At 38.5% G+C, this 22,373-nt stretch overlaps 5 protein-coding genes and 1 pseudogene across 8 annotated transcripts in view; 4 read left to right on the forward strand and 2 right to left on the reverse strand.

The window, feature by feature from the left end:
* Window positions 1-2,524, reverse strand: part of LOC110039890 (uncharacterized) — a 29,457-nt gene extending 26,933 nt beyond the window's left edge. Inside the window, exon 1 of the mRNA XM_089296437.1 lies at window positions 1,580-2,524. Within this exon, the coding sequence (XP_089152563.1) occupies window positions 1,580-1,858 (279 nt within the window). The 5' untranslated portion in view covers window positions 1,859-2,524. The remainder of the gene's footprint in view (window positions 1-1,579) is intronic.
* Window positions 2,525-4,429: 1,905 nt separating this feature from the next.
* LOC149107468 (histamine H2 receptor-like) lies at window positions 4,430-5,554 on the forward strand (annotated as a pseudogene).
* Window positions 5,555-8,797: 3,243 nt separating this feature from the next.
* LOC149107469 (adenosine receptor A2b-like) lies at window positions 8,798-10,333 on the forward strand. Its single transcript, XM_089297195.1, has one exon. The coding sequence runs from the start codon at window positions 9,286-9,288 to the stop codon at window positions 10,198-10,200; it is 915 nt and encodes a 304-aa protein (XP_089153321.1). The 5' UTR covers window positions 8,798-9,285; the 3' UTR covers window positions 10,201-10,333.
* Window positions 10,334-10,402: 69 nt separating this feature from the next.
* On the forward strand, window positions 10,403-11,198 carry LOC149107470 (melanocyte-stimulating hormone receptor-like; the record flags this gene model as incomplete). Its single annotated transcript, XM_089297145.1, has 1 exon — window positions 10,403-11,198. A coding segment is annotated over one exon (657 nt), but the record flags the coding sequence as incomplete, so codon positions are not given.
* A 3,023-nt stretch (window positions 11,199-14,221) lies between these two features.
* Window positions 14,222-22,008, reverse strand: LOC149107471 (histamine H2 receptor-like). Of its 4 annotated transcripts, XM_089296683.1 has the most exons (3): window positions 21,268-22,008; window positions 17,656-17,661; window positions 14,222-14,510 (listed from the first exon to the last, which is right to left on the reverse strand). In XM_089296683.1, the coding sequence occupies exons 1-3, from the start codon at window positions 21,885-21,887 to the stop codon at window positions 14,222-14,224; spliced, it is 915 nt and encodes a 304-aa protein (XP_089152809.1). In that variant the 5' UTR covers window positions 21,888-22,008. The 4 variants fall into 4 exon arrangements, with proteins under 4 accessions (XP_089152809.1, XP_089152806.1, XP_089152808.1 ...); XM_089296680.1 differs by lacking the exon at window positions 17,656-17,661 and having other exon boundaries at window positions 14,222-14,588; window positions 21,340-22,008; XM_089296682.1 differs by lacking the exon at window positions 17,656-17,661 and having other exon boundaries at window positions 14,222-14,563; window positions 21,315-22,008.
* LOC149107472 (histamine H2 receptor-like) lies at window positions 16,485-17,894 on the forward strand. The gene has a single exon (XM_089296679.1). It carries the CDS (start codon window positions 16,973-16,975, stop codon window positions 17,888-17,890), a length of 918 nt encoding a protein of 305 aa, XP_089152805.1. The 5' UTR covers window positions 16,485-16,972; the 3' UTR covers window positions 17,891-17,894.
* Window positions 22,009-22,373: the final 365 nt, after the last annotated feature.

Here is a 22,373-nt window from a genome sequence, read left to right on the forward strand (position 1 = left end):
AGTTTAAAATTTATAATTAAGTTTACTTTTAAGACAGAATAAGAAAATATTACTTAACACTCAGTTGTCATATACATGTCATATACACTACCTGTTGCTATGGCATGAACTCACAGTTTACACATTACAGCAAATAACAAAATTAATTAAAACAATAACTTTAAAAAATTCCATTTATGAATATTAGTTACTAGATAAATATTAAGTAAGTTGTGATTGTCAATTAATAGCAGAATTGAATATGAAATTTATAGATCTCTAAAAAGCAACTCAAAATATTAATTTTACTATGCATGCACAACCATAAAAGAAAACAATAAAATTCATCAAATGATTAGCATTACAACCAAGATCATAAATTGATAATCTGCCAAGTTTTTAATATTATAGTTTTATTGAACAAGAACTGATTTTGTCAGCAGCCAAGCTGAATTTAACTTTGCATGTCAATAAATAAAGGTGTTTGTAACCATAACAAAATAAACAACCTGTACATACAATGTAAATTCACTTGGAGGCAGCCTGAAAATTATGACAGATGGATGACACCTGACAGCCTAATCTGCGGGCAAGAGATTTTTGCCTGTGGATTAGGCAGAGGGCAGGACATTTCAGGCTAAATGTGGAGGAAATTGCCTGTGAAATGAAAGCAGTGAGTTTGTTTGCTTTTCTGCCTCATCTTGCTGTCCATAGTCTGTCTGGGAGAACACAACAGATCTTGAGGGAACAAAACTCAGTGTTTCCCCTGAAGTTAATCATTAAGTGTTTATTGTCACCTCTAAAGGTGTGACCAGTGTGACTAGGTGTAATCAGTGGCAAAGAGATGTCGAGATATTTCTAGTTTTGAAAATCCAAGACTGTGAGTAACTGATTTTAGACTTAAAGACAGAACGAAACACAAAAACGAGACTTCATGACTCATCACTTCTTTGGCAAATATTTTTCCCCTGCCACATTTAAGACCCAGTATTGAACATGATGCTTTTCACGCATTTGTTATTTTTACAACGTTTCTTTTGTTTTCCAATGCTTGACAGCATGCAAAGATTCCTGTCCAAAACTGGGTCCTTTAACTCTCTCTTACCCCCACTTACTATCCCTGGATCTCTGAGGATGGAGACATAACAAAAGATTTTGAGATATTGAGATGGGATTAAGAGTCTTTGAGACCAAACATATGCTAGGTACTGTTTGCACTAATTTGTGCCTCCCCCACGCACAGAAGGGGTTTTTCTTGGATCCCAAAACCCCTCTGGAAATTCGAATTAAGCTTCCTACATTTCGTCTTGTAGAACCTCCCATGCCACCTCCCGGAAATTCCATAACTTCTGTCGGGAGAGTATGGATATTTTCAGGAACTGCACATTACATAACTTTTGGTACTTCAAAACTCCAACTTTTAAATAGTTTTTTTATTTAAATATTTATGATCTTTGACCTGACATATGTTCAAATGATTACTGATTGACCTTATGACACAAACATTTTTTCTGTAAAATCACAACATTCGCGATTCAGACATTTATTTCGCTACATGTACATGTTACTTGAATAAACAATAAGCTTAAATTGTGCTTACCCCATCAGCTTGTGGAAATAATGCCAAGGCGGGGACTAAGAAGCCAAATTGTCCAAAGTTCTCAACAGATGAGCGCCGCTTCAAACTGCGAAACTTTTCACGAGTTCTTTGTAACTGGTTCGCAATCGAACTCCGCGTGGACCATGCGATAGACGAAGAACGTGACTTGTCTTCGACCACGTCTTCAGAAGCGATCGGTTTTTCGTTCTCGACAAGAACTGTAACACTGTTACTTTTACCAGTCTCATCTTCCTCTTGAGGTACTTCATAATCGGCCATATCATAAATGAGACGTTCTTTGAAGCTCCAAAGCTCTCCGCTACGTGCTCCAAAACGGTGCTGTCATCTTTTACCAAACATCTGATCTTGTTCCACGCGTTAAACGTTGTGCGTAAATTCTCGTACACACAACACAGATGTTTATGAACGAAGGAATTTGAAGCGGACCCCGGCCGTGAAATTATATTAACTGTAACTAAGGATGTACACAGCATATAAAGAGCCCAAAACAATGCGAAAGTGGTTTTCGTTGGCCAAATTGTCACCCATAAAAACAACAAGAAATCATCTTGTTTGGACGGGTGGCACAAACAAGTTTCCACAACACCTCGACATCTCCTTCAGTGACTCTCCAATGCATGAATCGATTGTAGTTAACGTACAAAATCTTTGCGTTTAACCAACCAGCTCATTCATCCCTCACAAACTGCTCAAAAGTCACCGGTTCGGAGAGCCTTACAAACAAATCTTCGACCGGCTTAGCAACTGTTTAAACGGTTGCCGCACATCGAAAAACACTTTCCTTATCGCCTCAGTTGATAGAATGCAAATGACGGCCAATTTGGAAGGGGTTGACAGGATGAATGCAATCTTAAGACAAACAAATCCTTTTCCTTTACAATTATCTCGCTTTGTTGACACAGTTCTCGATATTTTCAGACGGAACAAAGCCTCGCGCCCTACCTCTGACGTCATTACGAACTTCACGCAATCACCGGAAGCGTGAAGCGTGAAGTGTGAAACGTAAAAAGGAGAAACGTTTTTGACCGTTTTTCCTATTTTTTTATTTTATCTCATAGGAATAAACCCCTCAGAGAGATTTTGCTGTTTAGAAATTCAAAAAGAATTATTCAGTGTCGCATGTACGTGTGTTGACTATACAATAGAAGTGTTTCTGGTTTTGTTCCTAAATAATATGGGAGTACCCTTTTCAAAAGCAGAATGTATCAACGTCATTGAACAAATAGCTTTTGTTAGTTTTGTATGTGGGCAAGAAGTATATCGGAAGCTCAAAACTGTCGCTGTGTCCACCCAAGACTTTCATTAATGTTGTTCTTAACTTGGGTTCAGTGGTTTGTGAAATTTCTTCCTTGTTCAAACATTAAAGAAGCTTGAAAGTTGTAAGGATACACTTTTATGGTTTCAATTCAACTAACAAACTAATTACTTCTCACATTGAACATTGCAAGGTCTCGTGCACAAAAAATTAACACGTAAATAATCAGACTAATTTAGTTACTATACGCGCTGTGATTGGTCAATTTAGCTGACCGTATTCTGCTAAAAGATTTGCTAAAATTTGAAGCTGTTTATGTCGCTAGAATGTCAAGTGATTTATCGACAATTTTTCGAAACGTTCAGGGCATTGGTAGCATTGAAATGCAAGAATTCAGCAACAACTTACCTAAAATAATGTGATGATGTACCTTTAATAATGTAATGTGGAGTCCTGTTAACAAGCAACGCAGTAGTTCCGATGTCAAGTCGACCGTACAATTCAGTTACGCTGGCCGAGTTCAAAATGCCTCCTTGTTTGTATTTTTGAACTGCGTTGCCCGTGATCATTTGTATCTCACTAGAGCATTCGAAGCGTTCTTTTTCGATTGCTATGATTTCCTTCGATCGCTGAATGCGCAAAAAGAATCACAAGATGTTTTTTCTTTCTCCCAAGACCCGCTCACTCGCCCCTTCCCTCTCCGAGCTCTCTTCACTCGGAATTTGTAGAGTACTTTCGTCAAAAAATAAGAAACGCTGTGAACAGTTCAGCATAGCAGCACATTTCTCACCGCAAAATCGGCGTATTGTCAGGGTAACGCAAGACGTGGGTCCATTAGAGAGAGGGGGGGGGAGGAAAAGTACTTCTAAGAACATACAGGAGAAGGAAGACAAGTGATTCAAGTATAGTTCATCGTCTTTTTTGTTCTGTTCTGTACTTCACTGCGACACGCTATGCTACGATACGCTATACGATACGCTATGCTGTGCTTGCACTGTGCTGCGCCATGCTGTGCTGCGCTATGCTGTACTTGCATTGTGCTGCGCTATGCTGTGCTGCGCTATGTTGTGCTACGCTTTGCTGTGCTGCGCTACGCTGTGCTTGCACTTTGCTGCGCTGTGCTGTGCTGCGCTGCAGTATCTAGTGCGAGCTCTTTCGAGAAAATACCGAAAGACAGGTTTTAAGGACTTTTCCTCCCGTTGTTGCAATGCTTTCGTCCCCAAAGCCCAAGAACGCACCAAGAACGCGGACTCAGGCCAGTCCCGATTTTATAAGTATGCGCAGAGTCCTCATTCTAGCAAAAGTCTGCAAGGGTATTTTGAGGCAAATATTTTTAACCAAGTAATGGATGTGTGATAATAGGAAAGTGTTAGGGATATTTCCTCTTAACAGGCCAAGGAAATAACCTAAGAAGTCTTATCAAGTTAATGCTCATCAAGTTCTATTTAGGATCAAATTCTAATTTCTCGCCCATGTCACTCACTATAAACTGGTGTTACTTTTTTTTGTATATGTAAATGGTTGATGGACACCTTACACGACAAAACGTCAAAAAAAAAGGAGTTATGTTTTACAGAGAGCAATAAACTGTGTTGCTTTCACGGTGTTGGGCGTTTCCACTATTGTTTTGTGCCTTTCGCCGAAAGGAAAAGAATGTTTGGTCACTTTCAGGTGAAAAGCAAAAACAGTTCGACAACGCTAACGGCTAAAACGTGATGATGAACAATACCGACAGACATAACAATGGATCGACAGACCATCATTCAGACAATGAAGACAGCTCTACTCCTGAAACTATTATCATCATAAACTGTGTTCTTAACGCTCCACTGATGCTCATATCCATTCTGGGCAACGCTTTGGTATTGACCGCCATAATAAGAACGCCTTCCATTCGCTCAACGCACATGATTATGCTCTGCAGTCTCGCTGTTTCAGATTTTCTTATTGGTCTTGTTGCTCAACCGATTTATATTGTTAAAGAACTTACGAAAGACCATTACGCACACTATGTTTCAGTGATGATGGCGTATTCTTTATCTGGAGTTTCTTTCTTGACAATCACAGCCATGACTGTGGATCGATTTCTGGCTCTTCACTATCACATGAGATATGCTACTTTAGTGACTGAATCCCATGTGAAATATACTTTAATTATATGGTTGATTAGCTTCCTCGGATCAGGGTTTTAATTTTGGAACATACGTGTACATAGCCTTATTACAGTCATTATTGCTATAATTTGACTTTTAATTTGCACATTTTCTTACATCAGAAGTTATCGTGTTGTTCGTCGACATTAGTTACAAATTCACGTTCAACAACAGGCATTGCAAAGCTCCAATACTAGAAATAACTTCAACATAGCCCGATTGAAAAATAGTGCATTGAACATTAACACTTTCGTTTTCTACATAGCTTTAATTATTTATTATCTTCCATTGTATGCTTTATTGACTCTTCATGGACTCTCCATAAAGGACTGGAAAACAGAATGGCAAGTTGCTCTTACTGCAGTGTTCATGAATTCGTCCATTAATCCACTTCTGTTTTGCGTTGAGCGAATGGAAGGCGTTCTTATTATGGCGGCCAATACCAAAGCGTTGCCCAGAATGGATATGAGCATCAGTGGAGCGTTAAGAACACAGTTTATGATGATAATAGTTTCAGGAGTAGAGTTGTCTTCATTGCCTGAATGATGGTCTGCCGATCCATTGTTATGTTTGTTCGTATTGTTCATTGTCAATTTTCAAACATCCAGGTAACTAACGTTGTCAAACTGTTTGTTTTTACACCTAAAAATGACCAAAATATTTTTCTTTCCCTTTCTGCGTAAAGCACAAAACAAATTAAAGCTAAAGAACAGTGGTGTAAAGTACGGTGACCTACCATTTTTTTTCCTTCTGTTTTGAATTGAGTAATAAATTTCTCTGTTTAAAATAAATATGGACCAATGCTCGGTGTAGAACCAGAAACAATCGTCGGAAACGTGAATTTAGCAAGCAATCGTGACCATAATCAGGGTGCTATTATTAACTACTTAATAACCGAGAGTGAGGTCGTTACGGGAAAATCTCAAACTGAGGTCTTGCCGTATTGACCGAGCGATAGCGAGGTAAATACGGTAGGCCGAGGTTTGAGATTTGCCCGTAACGACCGAACGGTCGAGGTTATTAAGTTGTTTATTATATGGCTCATCAATAAAGAGAAAAATCATTCGAGCGGAAGTCGTCAATTTACATCCGGCGATGCGCGCGTTTACCGATTCATTCATCGTCTCAAACCTAGAGCAAAACTACACAGTCAGTGAATTTCACCACTGTATTACGTATCCCGTTAAAAACACTCATTTCTTTACGGAAAAGTCACTGTCACAGCCTCAAAAACGTATTTTAGTATCGTGCTACCACAAGTTGATGGGGAAGTTTTTCCGACTTTTGGGGCGAAACGTCAACGCATATAGAAAAGACAGCAAGTGCTTCAAAATTGTCCAAACCAACCGTCTTTCGGTGAAAGAAAATACTAATGCTTCAGAATGCACTGCTCAAAATAAGCTTAACTCGATCTTCGCATTCGCTTTCGACAACATATCTTCGCCTTCTTCATTCTGGGATTTATGGATGAACATTTCAAGCCTTGTGAACGTCTGCAGTTATCAGAAACACTGCTACCGACAGAAACCGCCCGATTGTTTACATCTGATGATCCTGGAAGCTGATTTACACTTGCTTGTGTCAAAGCGAGGGAATCTATTTGACGAGAACTTTGACGGAGTTCAATACTTCGGTAATTGCTGTGACTAAGATGATAACTTATAAGTTTCTTTGTGGTGTTCTGCTCAGGATGCATGGCAGATCTGCCGATGGTGTTTTTTACTTCGCGATTTTAGCTTTACTTAAGACTAGGCAAACTTTGATTGTTTTTCACTAGTGCCCTCCAAGGTTACCGACTGGTAAGTCATCTATATAAATTTTATTAAAGAAATATCTCTAAACTTTTAGCTACTGATATTCCCGTACTGATTTTAATCGGCTTTCATCGCTTCAATGCGCTTGAATTTTCAGAACCGGGCTCTTCCTAATTTGCATAATCCGTAATCGGCCCGTGGGCATTACGGGAGATTATTATATGGCTAGCTCCGCGAGCGGGCCAGATGAATCAAATCCTGCGCTGTGATTGGCTACCCGAGCGGGCAAGATGGAGCTATCTTGCCCGCTCGGGACTACCCGCCGTGTCCCGCAAGAAAAATTTCCCCGAAAGCCATATAATAAATCCTTTATTGACCAAGCTTGTTCGGTCAAGATGGCTGGACATTGGCCTCGTTCTTTTTTTGCGAGTTTATGGACCTCGACTCCGTCTCGGTCCATAAACTCGCAAAAAAAGAACTTGGCCAATATCCAGCCATCTTGACCTTACACTTGGTCAATAACCCATATATAATACCCTACAATTCAGTGACAATTAACCAATCAGAGCGCGCGTTATATCGGCCACAAGCCAAAGCCATATAATAAAAGGATTTATTGGATATAAACAAGGTGTTATTGCTCCTAAACGAACGCTGGGACCCCTCATTTTTAATTCAAAATTTAAGTTCCTATAATGTAAACAATCAATACGCAAAGTTTGACAAAAATCTCAGTGCAGGGTCTATTTCAGTGGAATGACCTTAGTAGAAGTTCCACTGTATTTTTCTCAAGTCTAGGTCTCGCTGAAAAAAAGAAGCAAGGACCATACTACCAAGCAGAAATGACACTCGTTCTAAAAATGATCGCATTTATTCTCAAATATATTCAGCAAAAAATACTTATAATAATAGACAGGTTAGTTGAGCATAACTACGTTGTTTGATATCTTTACTATACAGTGCATGTGTTTTTACGCGCAGTGATATTTCATCTCAAAGCAAAGTCAACATCTCGTTCAATTCCTACAAGCTTGAGAGCGTCCGTGGCACTGTACCTGATATACAGATATATAAAAAAGCGAAAAGGTTACTTGACTTGGAAAAACCTTAATACTCTCCATTCAACCCGATGTCGAGATTCGAGTTATGCAAATGTAATCGTATCACGTTAGACTTGGTTTAAGGTGGCTCTATATAGTATTTCATAAAGCTTTGGATATTACATATGCATAAGTAATTTCTCCCTTGGCAAATGTTTACAACATAGCACTCGGTAGAAGGCCAATAATAAAAAACCTACAGCCTTAGACTACGTATGGAAGACACTTTCAGAACCTAAATGTTGTTGCTATGGCAACTGCTGACAGAAATGCTTGGCTTGTTTTTTTAACCTACCTGACTTCTAGACGGTGTTTCTAGCTTTCTACACGGTGAATTTTCTTTGTTTTGGGAGAAACAGAGTAAACATACAAGGAGTTTCAACTGACAAAGCTACGAGAAAATCTGTACATAATTTTCGGAGGAATTCGCAATTTTCGTTTTTGACGCGTATTGCATTAATGTATGTATAAAATTTGATGAGTTTTTCTCAACAGCGAGAAAAAGAAAAATCCTATCCATGTGCCAATTTTCAAAAAAATTCACCGTATGGAACGCGCTTAATATGCGTTTTAGATCACTCAAAGACCCTTGTTTTTCGTGACGTCATCAAAATAGAAATTCTTCAAGTTACGGTACTGCGCACACTCACGTTTCGCTTTCCTCGCACGTGCTAGTTGAAAGTTAGTCGAGTAGTAGCTTATTTTTTCCCACTACGGCGACAAGTATACCTAAGTGTTGTAATACTTGTGGAAATGCGTTTTAACTTGTGGTTTGCAAATTGTAAGCGTTGTAATCTAAGAAATGTACTGTAAATCTATAAATGTAATGTAACATATGTAGTGTAAATAAATGAATTGTACTCCCTTTTGTCAAGCGTTTTTCTAAACGATTAAAAGATTGAAATTGCATTTTACAAATATAAGCGCAACATTTCAAAATTTTTACAGCGAGTTTATTTGGCTCGTAAATGGTCGTAAATTTTTACAGCTCTACCTCTTGGAATCCTTGTTGCTTAGGTGAAGCAGTAATGGCTGTGTTATGATGTAGGATACTGTTACGAATAATCCCTCCAATAACAGTCTCAAAAAGAGACTAGATGTCAATTAAATGCTGGACAAGTATAAATTTAGGATCAAGCTCTAGTTACCCGCCATTGACGTTATAACAGGTGTCGCTTTTCCGGAAAAAATGAATTGTTGATGAACACCTTTCACGAAAAAAATCACGAGAAGGGGTTTCTTGAGAAACAGGGATGTGTTACAAATCGCACTGACCTGTGTTGCTTTCAGGTGTTGGGCGTCTCCACTGTTCTTTAGCTTTACTTTGTGCTTTTCGCAGAAACGAAAAGAGGCATTTTCTGGTCAACTTTAGGTGTAAGAAAAACAGTGTGACAACGCTGGGTTGCTAGTAAGTTAAAAGTTGATGATGAACAATACCGACAAACACAACAATGGATCGACAGATCATCATTCAGACAATGAAGACAACTTTACTCCTGAAACTATTATCATCATAAACTGTGTTCTTAACGCTCCACTGATGCTCATATCCATTCTGGGCAACGCTTTGGTATTGGCCGCCATAATAAGAACGCCTTCCATTCGCTCAACGCACATGATTATGCTCTGCAGTCTCGCTGTTTCAGATTTGCTTGTTGGTCTCGTTGCTCAACCGATTTATATTGCTAAAGAACTTACGAAAGACCGTTACGTACACGATGTTTCAGTGATGATGGCATATTTTTTATGTGGAGTTTCTCTATTGACGATAACAGCCATGACTGTGGATCGATTTCTGGCTCTTCACTATCACATGAGATATGCTACTTTAGTGACTGAATCCCGTGTTAAATATACTTTAATAATTATATGGTTGATTAGCTTCCTTATATCGGGGTTTAAGCCTTTGGGTTCACGTACACATGGCATTCTAGTAGCCGTTTTTGTTGTCATTTGTCTTCAAATTTCAGCATTTTCTTACATCAGAATTTATCGCATTGTTCGTCGACATCAGTTACAAATTCTCGCTCAACAACAAGCAGTGGAAAGTTCTGACGCTGAAAATAACTTAAACATAACGCGATTGAAGAGAAGTGCAGTGAGCTCTTTCGTCTTCTACATAGTTTTAATTATATGTTATCTTCCATTGTATGTTTTATTGACTCTTCATGGACTCTCCATAAAGGTCTGGCCAACAGAATGGGAATTTGCTAATACCGCAGTATTTATGAATTCGTCCATCAATCCATTTTTGTTTTGCTGGCGTCTTCGCGCGCTCCGAACGGCGGTTGTAAAGACAGCAAGGCAGATGTTATGTAAAGAAAGAGAAGAAAACTAGACAAAATGCTTTCTGAACGAAAAGATGTATTGACGTTTAGAGCGAGATGGGAATTTTCCTTTTTTCCTTTAGATTTTGTTTGACTTGTAGCTCATGTTGTTATGGAGAATTGTAATAAACAAGATATAAGCGACATCTGAGGTCCCTTTTAAAGTTAGATCGATTTAAGTTTGGAATTTAACTTCAAATTTTTGCACTCAATTTGAAGTTTCTGCTCTCAACTTCAACTTTCAGCAAAGTTTCAGTGATGATGGGGTATTCTTTATGTGGAGTTTCTTTCTTGACAATAACAGCCATGACTGTGGATCGATTTCTGGCTCTTCACTATCACATGAGATATGCTACTTTAATGACTGAATCCCGTGTTAAATATATTTTAATAATCATATGGTTGATTAGTTCCCTTCTTTCAGGGTTTGACCTTTGGAGCGAAAGTTTACATAGGTTTACTGCAGGCGCTGTTATCATTATTTGTCTTATAATTTCCACATTTTCTTACATCAGAATTTATCATATTGTTCGTCGACATCAGTTACAAAGTCACGCTCAACAACAGGCAGCGCTAAGTTTTAATACAGGAAATAACTTAAACATAGCGCGACTGAAAAGAAGCGCAATGAATACTTTCGTCTTCTACATTGCTTTGATTATTTGCTATCTTCCAATATATGTTTTATTGACTCTTTACGGTCTCTCCATAAAGGACTGGCGAACAGTATGGCAATTTGCTAATACCGCAGTATCCATGAATTCGTCCATCAATCCATTTTTGTATTGCTGGCGTCCTCGCGAGCTTCGCCAGGCAGTTGTAAAGACATCAAGGCAGATGTTAGACTATAAACAAACAGAAAAAAACTAGACACAAGTATTTCTTAGGAAAAGAAGTTACTGAACGTTAATCGTGAGAAACCAATTTTGTTTTATTTTTCTCGGGAGTGTATTTGCTTTGTGGTTCATATTATTACGGGGAATTATAAATAAACAAGATATAAACGACATTTGCAGGATCTTGTCATGTTAGATCCACGTGTCCTGAAATTTTTCTCGACGTGCTAGAGGATTAATAGCAGATGAAAGGGGCATCCCCCCAAAAAGCTCACTTAGGTGATAACATATAATATTTATTTCCTGTTTTTATTGTCTGTGTTGAATTTTTACTGAAATGAAAACCAAAAGAAAACCTTCTTCTGTAGTATTTCAATTCCATCAGATTTAAAAGCGATATTTACGCTGATGTAAGTTATCGAGAATTGGAATAAGTATACCAAACACGAAAGACCGAGAGGGGACCAGAGGAGAGTTCATAAAACGACGCGTAGCGGAGTATTTTTGTTAACTTCGACGAACTTCAGTTCGAACACGTTTCTTCGCCTTCTACCTCATTGTCTCATTGGCAGGGTTAAGGCGAATTAAATGCCGGGGGTAGCCCTGCGATGGACTAGCATCCCATCACAGGGACGTAGTCGCTTCATGCTACGGAAACTGGGATACGATTAGCATTCTATCCGGAGTAGAAATGCACCTCGTTGCTTCATTCTGTGGGAACTGAAAATCCCCCCAAAATCCTCCAAAGCAGCCAAGATAGCTAAAGTGTAAGCAAGGTATGAATTCTTCATTCAGTGTTTGTTTTCACTCATAAACTGAAGAGGGTCGCACAGGGGGGCGGGGGGGGGGGGTCCTCTGGCACGGTTCACGAACGGAAAAAATAGAGGATAACGGATCACGGATATAAAAACTTCGTTTTCCCGAATCACGAAAATAAGCAAGTAAGATACTCATTTCAATAACCTGTCCTTACACTAGAAAGAGTGTTTGAAGAAAGCAAAATCGCGAAAGGCTAAGTCGAGGTTCCATATTGCAAATCGCATACCTAAGACACTCTCGATAGACGACTGTAACCATTCAGAGAACTCGCGTCTCAAAATCACCAAGAATAGAGTGGTCAAATCAGGAGATCACGAATATCGGTTAATAATTCAAGTTCTTCACGGGTCACGCAAAACCTTCAGGTCACGAATCACTTAGAATAACTTCCTAAATTCACGTTTCACGGAAAATAAAATCAGCTAATCACGCATCACGAGAATACTCCTGTACGACCCTCACTGAACGTTTTAAATTTGCAACAATGTATAATAAAAGCGATTATTGGTTTTTCATGATACCTAGAATACTCAAACCGTCGTTAAGTGTTATCAGCTTCGTCCCTCGGCTTGACCTGACAACAGTTAACTCGTCTTTTTATTTTAATCATGGCAATGGACTGACTATCATCTGTGTACTTTGCAGACGGACTTGATTCCTAGTGATAACCCATAATGTCCTTTTACACTCAGGGGTTTACTTAAGCGGCCAGCTATCAAAGTCCCAAAATTGTTGTCAGTAAATACTGTTTATAATAAAACCCATATTAACCAGCCAGGTCGCTTACGGGAGGTTCAAATGTAGTATTTTCGTAACAACTGCATCAGGAGAACAGTGATAGGCTTGATTACGTGCAGCAGTAGTCACAAGCTTTCAAGCGTTGTTTATATTTGAAAAAAATGCGTGTCTACTAAGACCCACGTTAATTCCTGACGAACCAACTTCCATAACCCCGAGGTTTTTTTTTTTTTCGATTGTAGAATAGAACACACTCTTCCTTCACGATAGGGTCCACGTCTGGAATAGCCCTGACAACTCGCCGACATTGAGGCGAGGAATGCGCAACTATGCTAGACTGTTCATAGCATTTCAAATTTTTTAACGTAAAGAAAGAACGCGACAAACGGTGAGTGAAGGCGTGGCTCGCGAAGGGCCAGGCACAAGGAGCCGGGATGAAAGAACACATCTTGTGATTCTTTTCGTGCATTCAACAATCGAAGAAAATTACGAGAACTGAAATAGCCTAGAACTCTGCGTATGCTCCTGAAGATACAAATGATCGTGGGCAATGCGAGACAAAAAACATTAAAATACGTGTTGTGAATCGCCGGCGTACGTTTAGGTTAGTGTTACTGTTACTGTTACGGTCAATAACGTCAATGTTAACCATTTATTGGGCAAATAGCCTGCTTACTTACCTGTACCTAAACCCTGGTCGAGCCATCTTTTATGAAAATGTTTCTCCTTTCCTAGAACTGACGGTTAAGAAACCTCAATTCGGTCCGCTAGCGTAATTTTCTATGTTCATATTTCCTGAGAGGTAAACAATAATTACAATTTTCCAATATGTTTACTGCTATTTTATCATGGTGCTCACTGACACAGCTAATTGTACGCCATTACTCACTTACTTACAAGCAAGTGATGCTTGTAAGTAAGTGAGTTATGTAACGTAACGTAGTGAAAGTAGGTAATGTATGTATGTAGGTGATGTATTGCAAGTGATATAGTAATTTAGTGTCACCCAACTAGTGGACTAATGCAAATCCTGCATTTTAATTGGCTACGCTACTAGACGACTATTAGTAATAGTCCTCGCGTAGCGAAATTTGCGCAATCGAGCGTGACGCTTTCTTTCGTTTTATTTCCAAATAAATATTTCTTCAACTTGCATTTGCTAACTTTATTATTGCCTTTACTGTCGGACTAGCTGGGTGATACTAAAACAATAAGACCCTTCGCCGTTTAGGGCCACGGGTCTAATTGTTAATTTCAGTGAGTAAGAAATGTTATGCCGCCGGACATATTGTAAGTAGGTAATTTCGTATGTAGTAAGTGAGGTTTATAAGTAAGTACAGTATAGTATGGCGTACTGTAAGTAAGTAAAGTCAAATAACGTTTTGTAAGTGATAATTACTTTCAGTTTATATATGGGTGAAATCAATTGCGTCTGAACACTGAAGATAGAATTTATATTTTGGGAGATTTTTCGCATCTACATCATCTACTTTTAGAACCAATCAACGCACACCAAAAAAAGCTTTGTCGCTATGCGAATGTATTCGACACAAGACGAATTGAAAAAATTAGCCACAAAACTAACAGATACCTTAGAAACAACGAAAATTGTTGTCTCGCTGTAAACTTTTAATTCTGTCTAGTTTTCTTCTCTTTGTTTACATAACATCTGCCTTGCTGTCTTCACAAGTGCCGTTCGAAGGTCGCGGAGACGCCAGCAATACAAAAGTGGATTGATAGATGAATTCATTAATACTGCGGTATTAGCAAATTCCCATTCTGTTGACCAGACCTTTATGGAGAGTCCATGAAGAGTCAATAAAACATACAATGGAAGATAACATATAATTAAAACTATGTAGAAGACGAAAGAGCTCAGTGCACTTCTCTTCAATCGCGTTATGTTTAAGTTATTTTCAGCGTCAGAACTTTGCACTGCTTGTTGTTGAGCAAAAATCTGTAACTGATGTCGACGAACAATGTGATAAATTTTGATGTAATAAAATGTGGAAATTATAAGATAGATTTGACGAGAACTTTGACGGAGTTCAATACTTCGGTAATTGCTGTGACTAAGATGATAACTTATAAGTTTCTTTGTGGTGTTCTGCTCAGGATGCATGGCAGATCTGCCGATGGTGTTTTTTACTTCGCGATTTTAGCTTTACTTAAGACTAGGCAAACTTTGATTGTTTTTCACTAGTGCCCGCCAAGGTTACCGACTGGTAAGTCATCTATATAAATTTTATTAAAGAAATATCTCTAAACTTTTAGCTACTGATATTCCCGTACTGATTTTAATCGGCTTTCATCGCTTCAATGCGCTTGAATTTTCAGAACCGGGCTCTTCCTAATTTGCATAATCCGTAATCGGCCCGTGGGCATTACGGGAGAATAATGCCCTACAATTCAGTGACAATTAACCAATCAGAGCGCGCGTTATATCGGCCACAAGCCAAAGCCATATAATAAAAGGATTTATTGGATATAAACAAGGTGTTATTGCTCCTAAACGAACGCTGGGACCCCTCATTTTTAATTCAAAATTTAAGTTCCTATAATGTAAACAATCAACACGCAAAGTTTGACAAAAATCTCAGTGCAGGGTCTATTTCAGTGAAATGACCTTAATAGAAGTTCCACTGTATTTTTCTCAAGTCTAGGTCTCGCTGAAAAAAAGAAGCAAGGACCATACTACCAAGCAGAAATGACACTCGTTCTAAAAATGATCGCATTTATTCTCAAATATATTCAGCAAAAAATACTTATAATAATAGACAGGTTAGTTGAGCATAACTACGTTGTTTGATATCTTTACTATACAGTGCATGTGTTTTTACGCGCAGTGATATTTCATCTCAAAGCAAAGTCAACATCTCGTTCAATTCCTACAAGCTTGAGAGCGTCCGTGGCACTGTACCTGATATACAGATATATAAAAAGCGAAAAGGTTACTTGACTTGGAAAAACCTTAATACTCTCCATTCAACCCGATGTCGAGATTCGAGTTATGCAAATGTAATCGTATCACGTTAGACTTGGTTTAAGGTGGCTCTATATAGTATTTCATAAAGCTTTGGATATTACATATGCATAAGTAATTTCTCCCTTGGCAAATGTTTACAACATAGCACTCGGTAGAAGGTCAATAATAAAAAACCTACAGCCTTAGACTACATATGGAAGACACTTTCAGAACCTAAATGTTGTTGCTATGGCAACTACTGACAGAAATGCTTGGCTTGTTTTTTTAACCTACCTGACTTCTAGACGGTGTTTCTAGGTTTCTACATGGTGAATTTTCCGCTTTGTTTTGGGAGAAACAGAGTAAACATACAAGGAGTTTCAACTGACAAAGCTACGAGAAAATCTGTACATAATTTTCGGAGGAATTCGCAATTTTCGTTTTTGACGCGTATTGCATTAATGTATGTATAAAATTTGATGAGTTTTTCTCAACAGCGAGAAAAAGAAAAATCCTATCCATGTGCCAATTTTCAAAAAAATTCACCGTATGGAACGCGCTTAATATGCGTTTTAGATCACTCAAAGACCCTTGTTTTTCGTGACGTCATCAAAATAGAAATTCTTCAAGTTACGGTACTGCGCACACTTACGTTTCGCTTTCCTCGCACGTGCTAGTTGAAAGTTAGTCGAGTAGTAGCTTATTTTTTCCCACTACGGCGACAAGTATACCTAAGTGTTGTAATACTTATGGAAATGCGTTTTAACTTGTGGTTTGCAAATTGTAAGCGTTGTCATCTACGAAATGTACTGTAAATCTATAAATGTAATGCAACATATGTAGTGTAAATAAATGAATTGTACTCCCTTTTGTCAAGCGTTTTTCTAAACGATTAAAAGATTGAAATTGCATTTTACAAATATAAGCGCAACATTTCAAAATTTTTACAGCGAGTTTATTTGGCTCGTAAATGGTCGTAAATTTTTACAGCTCTACCTCTTGGAATCCTTGTTGCTTAGGTGAAGCAGTAATGGCTGTGTTATGATGTAGGATACTGTTACGAATAATCCCTCCAATAACAGTCTCAAAAAGAGACTAGATGTCAATTAAATGCTGGACAAGTATAAATTTAGGATCAAGCTCTAGTTACCCGCCATTGACGTTATAACAGGTGTCGCTTTTCCGGAAAAAATGAATTGTTGATGAACACCTTTCACGAAAAAAATCACGAGAAGGGGTTTCTTGAGAAACAGGGATGTGTTACAAATCGCACTGACCTGTGTTGCTTTCAGGTGTTGGGCGTCTCCACTGTTCTTTAGCTTTACTTTGTGCTTTTCGCAGAAACGAAAAGAGGCATTTTCTGGTCAATTTTAGGTGTCAGAAAAACAGTTTGACAACGCTGGGTTGCTAGTAAGTTAAAAGTTGATGATGAACAATACCGACAAACACAACAATGGATCGACAGATCATCATTCAGACAATGAAGACAACTTTACTCCTGAAACTATTATCATCATAAACTGTGTTCTTAACGCTCCACTGATGCTCATATCCATTCTGGGCAACGCTTTGGTATTGGCCGCCATAATAAGAACGCCTTCCATTCGCTCAATGCACATGATTATGCTCTGCAGTCTCGCTGTTTCAGATTTGCTTGTTGGTCTCGTTGCTCAACCGATTTATATTGTTGAACAACTTACGGAAGACCGTTTCGTACACCATGTTTCCGTGATAATGGGGTATTCTCTATGTGGAGTTTCTTTCTTGACAATCACAGCCATCACTGTGGATCAATTTCTGGCTCTTCACTATCACATGAGATATGCTACTCTAGTGACTGAATCCCGTGTTAAGTACACTTTAATAATTATATGGTTGAGTAATTTCCTTATGTCATGTTTTAACCTTTGGAAAACACGGGTACATAGCCTTATTACCGGCGTTATTGCCATAATCTGTCTTATAATTTCCACATTTTATTACATCAAAATTTATCACATTGTTCGTCGACATCAGTTACAGATTTTCGGTCAACAACTCGCAGTGCAAAGTTCTGACGCTGAAAATAATTTAAATATAGTGCGATTGAAAAGAAGTGCAATGAACACTTTTGTCTTCTACATAGCTTTGATTATTTGTTATCTTCCAGCACATGTTTTGTTGACTGTTCAAGGACTCTCACACATGAACGACTGGCCAACAGAATGGGAATTTGCTAATACCGCAGTATTAATGAATTCGTCCATCAATCCACTTTTGTATTGCTGGCGTCTCCGCGACCTTCGAGCGGCAGTTGTAAAGACAGCAAGGCATATGTTAAGTAAACAAACAGAAGAAAACTAGACAGAATTAAAAGTTTACAGCGAGACAACAATTTTCATTGTTTCTAAGGTATCTGTTAGTTTTGTGGCTAATTTTTTCAGTTCGTCATGTGTAGAATGCATTCGCATAGCGACAAAGCTTTTTTTGGTGTGTGTTGATTGGTTGTAAAAGTAGATAATGTAGATGCGAAAAATCTCCCAAAATTCTCGGAAGTAGCCGAGGTATAAATTCTACCTTCAGACGCAATTGATTTCACTCATATATAAACTGAAAGTAATTATCACCTACAGTACGCCATACTACTTACTTATAAACCTCACTTACTACATACGAAATTACCTACTTACAATATGTCCGGCGGCATAACATTTCTTACTTACTGAAATTAACAATTAGACCCGCGGCCCTTAAGGGCGAAGGGTCTTATTGTTTTAGTATCACCCAGCTAGTCCGACAGTAAAGGCAATAATAAAGTTAGCAAATGCAAGTTGAAGAAATATTTATTTGGAAATAAAACGAAAGAAAGCGTCACGCTCGATTGCGCAAATTTCGCTACGCGAGGACTATTACTAATAGTCGTCTAGTAGCGTAGCCAATTAAAATGCAGGATTTGCATTAGTCCACTAGTTGGGTGACACTAAATTACTATATCACTTGCAATACATCACCTACATACATACATTACCTACTTTCACTACGTTACGTTACATAACTCACTTACTTACAAGCATCACTTGCTTGTAAGTAAGTGAGTAATGGCGTACAAGTAGCTGTGTCAGTGAGCACCATGATAAAATAGCAGCAAACATATTGGAAAATTGTAATTATTGTTTACCTCTCAGGAAATATGAACATAGAAAATTATGCAAGCGGACCGAATTGAGGTTTCTTAACCGTCAGTCCTAGGAAAGGAGAAACATTTTCATAAACGATGGCTCGACCAGGGTTTAGGTACAGGTAAGTAAGCAGGCTATTTGCCCAATAAATGGTTAACATTGACGTCATTGACCGTAACATTAACAGTAACACTAACCTAAACGTACGCGGGCAATTCACAACACGTATTTTAATGTTTTTGTCTCGTATAGCCCACGATCATTTGTATCTTCAGGAGCATACGCAGAGTTCTAGGCTATTTCAGTTCTCGTAATTTTCTTCGATTGTTGAATGCGCGAAAAGAATCACAAGATGTGTTCTTTCATCCCAGCTCCTTGTACCTGGCCCTTCGCGAGTCACGCCTTCGCTCACCGTTTGTCGCGTTCTTTCTTTACGTTAAAAAATTTGAAATGCTATGAACAGTCTAACATAGTTGCGCATTCCTCGCCTCAATGTCGGCGAGTTGTCAGGGCTATTCCAGACGTGGACCCTATCGTGAAGGAAGAGTGTGTTCTATTCTACAATCGAAAAAAAAAACCTCGGGGTTATGGAAGTTGGTTCGTCAGGAATTAACGTGGGTCTTAGTAGACACGCATTTTTTTCAAATATAAACAACGCTTGAAAGCTTGTGACTACTGCTGCACGTAATCAAGCCTATCACTGTTCTCCTGATGCAGTTGTTACGAAAATACTACATTTGAACCTCCCGTAAGCGACCTGGCTGGTTAATATGGGTTTTATTATAAACAGTATTTACTGACAACAATTTTGGGACTTTGATAGCTGGCCGCTTAATGAAACCCCTGAGTGTAAAGGGACATTATGGGTTATCACTAGGAATCAAGTCCGTCTGCAAAGTACACAGATGATAGCCAGTCCATTGCCATGATTAAAATGAAAAGACGAGTTAACTGTTGTCAGCTCAAGCCGAGGGACGAAGCTGATAACACTTAACGACGGTTTGAGTATTCTAGATATCATGAAAAACCAATAATCGCTTTTATTATACATTGTTGCAAATTTAAAACGTTCAGTGAGGGTCGTACAGGAGTATTCTCGTGATGCGTGATTAGCTGATTTTATTTTCCGTAAAACGTGAATTTAGGAAGTTATTCTTAGTGATTCGTGACCTGAAGGTTTTGCGTTCTCCTGATTTTACCACTCTATTCTTGGTGATTTTGAGACGTGAGTTCTCTGAATGGTTACAGTCGTCTATCGAGAGTGTCTTAGGTATACGGTTTGCAATATGGAACCTCGACTTCGCCTTTCGCGATTTTGCTTTCTTCAAAACACTCTTTCTAGTGTAAGAACAGGTTATTGAAATGAGTATCTTACTTGCTTATTTTCGTGATTCGGGAAAACGAAATTTTTATATCCGTGATCCGTTATCCTCTATTTTTTCCGTTCGTGAACCGTGCCAGAGACCCCCCCCTCCCCCCCTCCCTGTACGACCCTCTTCAGTTTATGAGTGAAAACAAACACTGAATGAAGAATTCATACCTTGCTTAAACTTTAGCTATCTTGGCTGCTTTGGAGAATTTTGGGGGGATTTTCAGTTCCCACAGAATGAAGCAAAGAGGTGCATTTCTACTCAGGATAGAATGCTAATCGTATCCCAGTTTCCGTAGCATAAAGCGACTACGTCCCTGTGATGGGATGCTAGTCCATCGCGGGGCTACCCCCGGCATTTAATTCGCCGGAACCCTGCCAATGAGACAATGGGGTAGAAGGCGGAGAAACGCGTTCGAACTGAAGTTCGTCGAAGTTAACAAAAATACTCCGCTACGCGTCGTTTTATGAATTCTCCTCTGGTCCCCTCTCGGTCTTTCGTGTTTGGTATAATTATTCCAATTCTCGATAACTTATTTCAGCGTAAATATCGCTTTTAAATCTGATGGAATTGAAATACTACAGAAGAAGGTTTTCTTTTGGTTTTCATTTCAGTAAAAATTCAACACAGACAATAAAAACAGGAAATAAATATTATGTTATCACCTAAGTGATCACCTAAGTGATCCTCTAGCACGTCGAGAAAAATTTCAGGACACCTGGATCTAACATGACAAGATCCTGCAAATGTCGTTTATATCTTGTTTAGTTATAATTCCCCATAATAATGTGAACCACAAAGCAAATATACTCCCGAAAAAAATAAAACAAAATTGCTTTCTCACGATTAACGTTCAGTAACTTCTTATCCTAAGAAATACTTGTGTCGAGTTTTTTTCTGTTTGTTTATGTAACATCTGCCTTGATGTCTTTACAACTGCCGCGCGAAGCTCGCGAAGACTCCAGCAATACAAAAGTGGATTGATGGACGAATTCATGGATACTGCAGTATGACTACTAGTAAATACCCATTCTGTTTGCCAGTCCTTTATGGAGAGTCCGTAAAGAGTCAATAAAACATACATTGGAAGATAGCAACTAATCAAAGCTATCTAGAAGACGAAAGTATTCATTGCGCTTCTTTAATTTTCAATCGCGTTATGTTTAAGTTATTTCCAGTATTGAAACTTTACGCTGCCCGTTGTTGAGCGTGAATTTGTAACTGATGTCGACGAACAATATGATAAATTCTGATGTAAGAAAATGTGGAAATTATAAGACAAATAATAACAACAGCGCCTGCAGTAAACCTATGTAAACGTTCGCTCCAAAAGTCAAACCCTGAAAGAAGGAAGCTAATCAACCATATAATTATTAAAATATATTTCACACGGGATTCAGTCATTAAAGTAGCATATCTCATGTGATAGTGAACAGCCACAAATCGATCCACAGTGATGGCTGTTATTGTCAAGAAAGAAACTCCACATAAAGAATACCCTATCGTCACTGAAACTTTGTCTGCGTAATGGTCTCCTGTAAGTCGTTCACCAATATGAATCCGTTGAACAACGAGACCAACAAGAAAATCTGAAACAGCGAGACTGCAGAGCATAATCATGTGCGTTGAGCGAATGGAAGGCGTTCTTATTATGGCGGCCAATACCAAAGCGTTGCCCAGAATGGATATGAGCATCAGTGGAGCGTTAAGAACACAGTTTATGGTGATAATAGTTTCAGGAGTTGAGTTGACTTCATTGTCTGAATGATGGTCTGTCGATCCATTGTTGTGTTTGTCGTTATTGTTCATCATCAACTTTTAACTAACTAGGAACCCAGCGTTGTCAGAGCTGTTTCAATACCCTAAAACTGACTAGGCAATTCTTCTTTAGCAAATAAAGCTGACGAACATTGGAGACGCCCAACACCGTCGAAGCAACACAGTTTAATACATTCTCTAAAATATTCGGTGATTCTAAATTAAATTCCTTTCATGACGTTTTTCGTGAAAGGTGTTCACCAACAATTAATTTTTTTTTCCGAATTAGCAACACCTGTTTATGGCGTAATAATATACATGAAAAAATTTCAGAATGCCGATTGGCTCAGAGAAGGTCAGTCAATTCCAAACAGTGCAGAAAGTTATGTTAAAAACATGTTAAACAACGCGAACAAAATTTACGCGTTACAAAATAGGTCAATTCCGATATATTAAAATTCTAACTTGGCTCCGAGGCTTAGGGGAATAAAACAAAAGAAATCGCATCGAGGATGAACGATGAATAATTAATTTCTTTTG

The sequence above is a fragment of the Orbicella faveolata genome, unplaced genomic scaffold (assembly GCF_042242905.1).
Source record: "Orbicella faveolata isolate gen_17 unplaced genomic scaffold, um_ofav_v1 contig_27, whole genome shotgun sequence".
NCBI lineage: Eukaryota > Metazoa > Cnidaria > Anthozoa > Scleractinia > Merulinidae > Orbicella > Orbicella faveolata.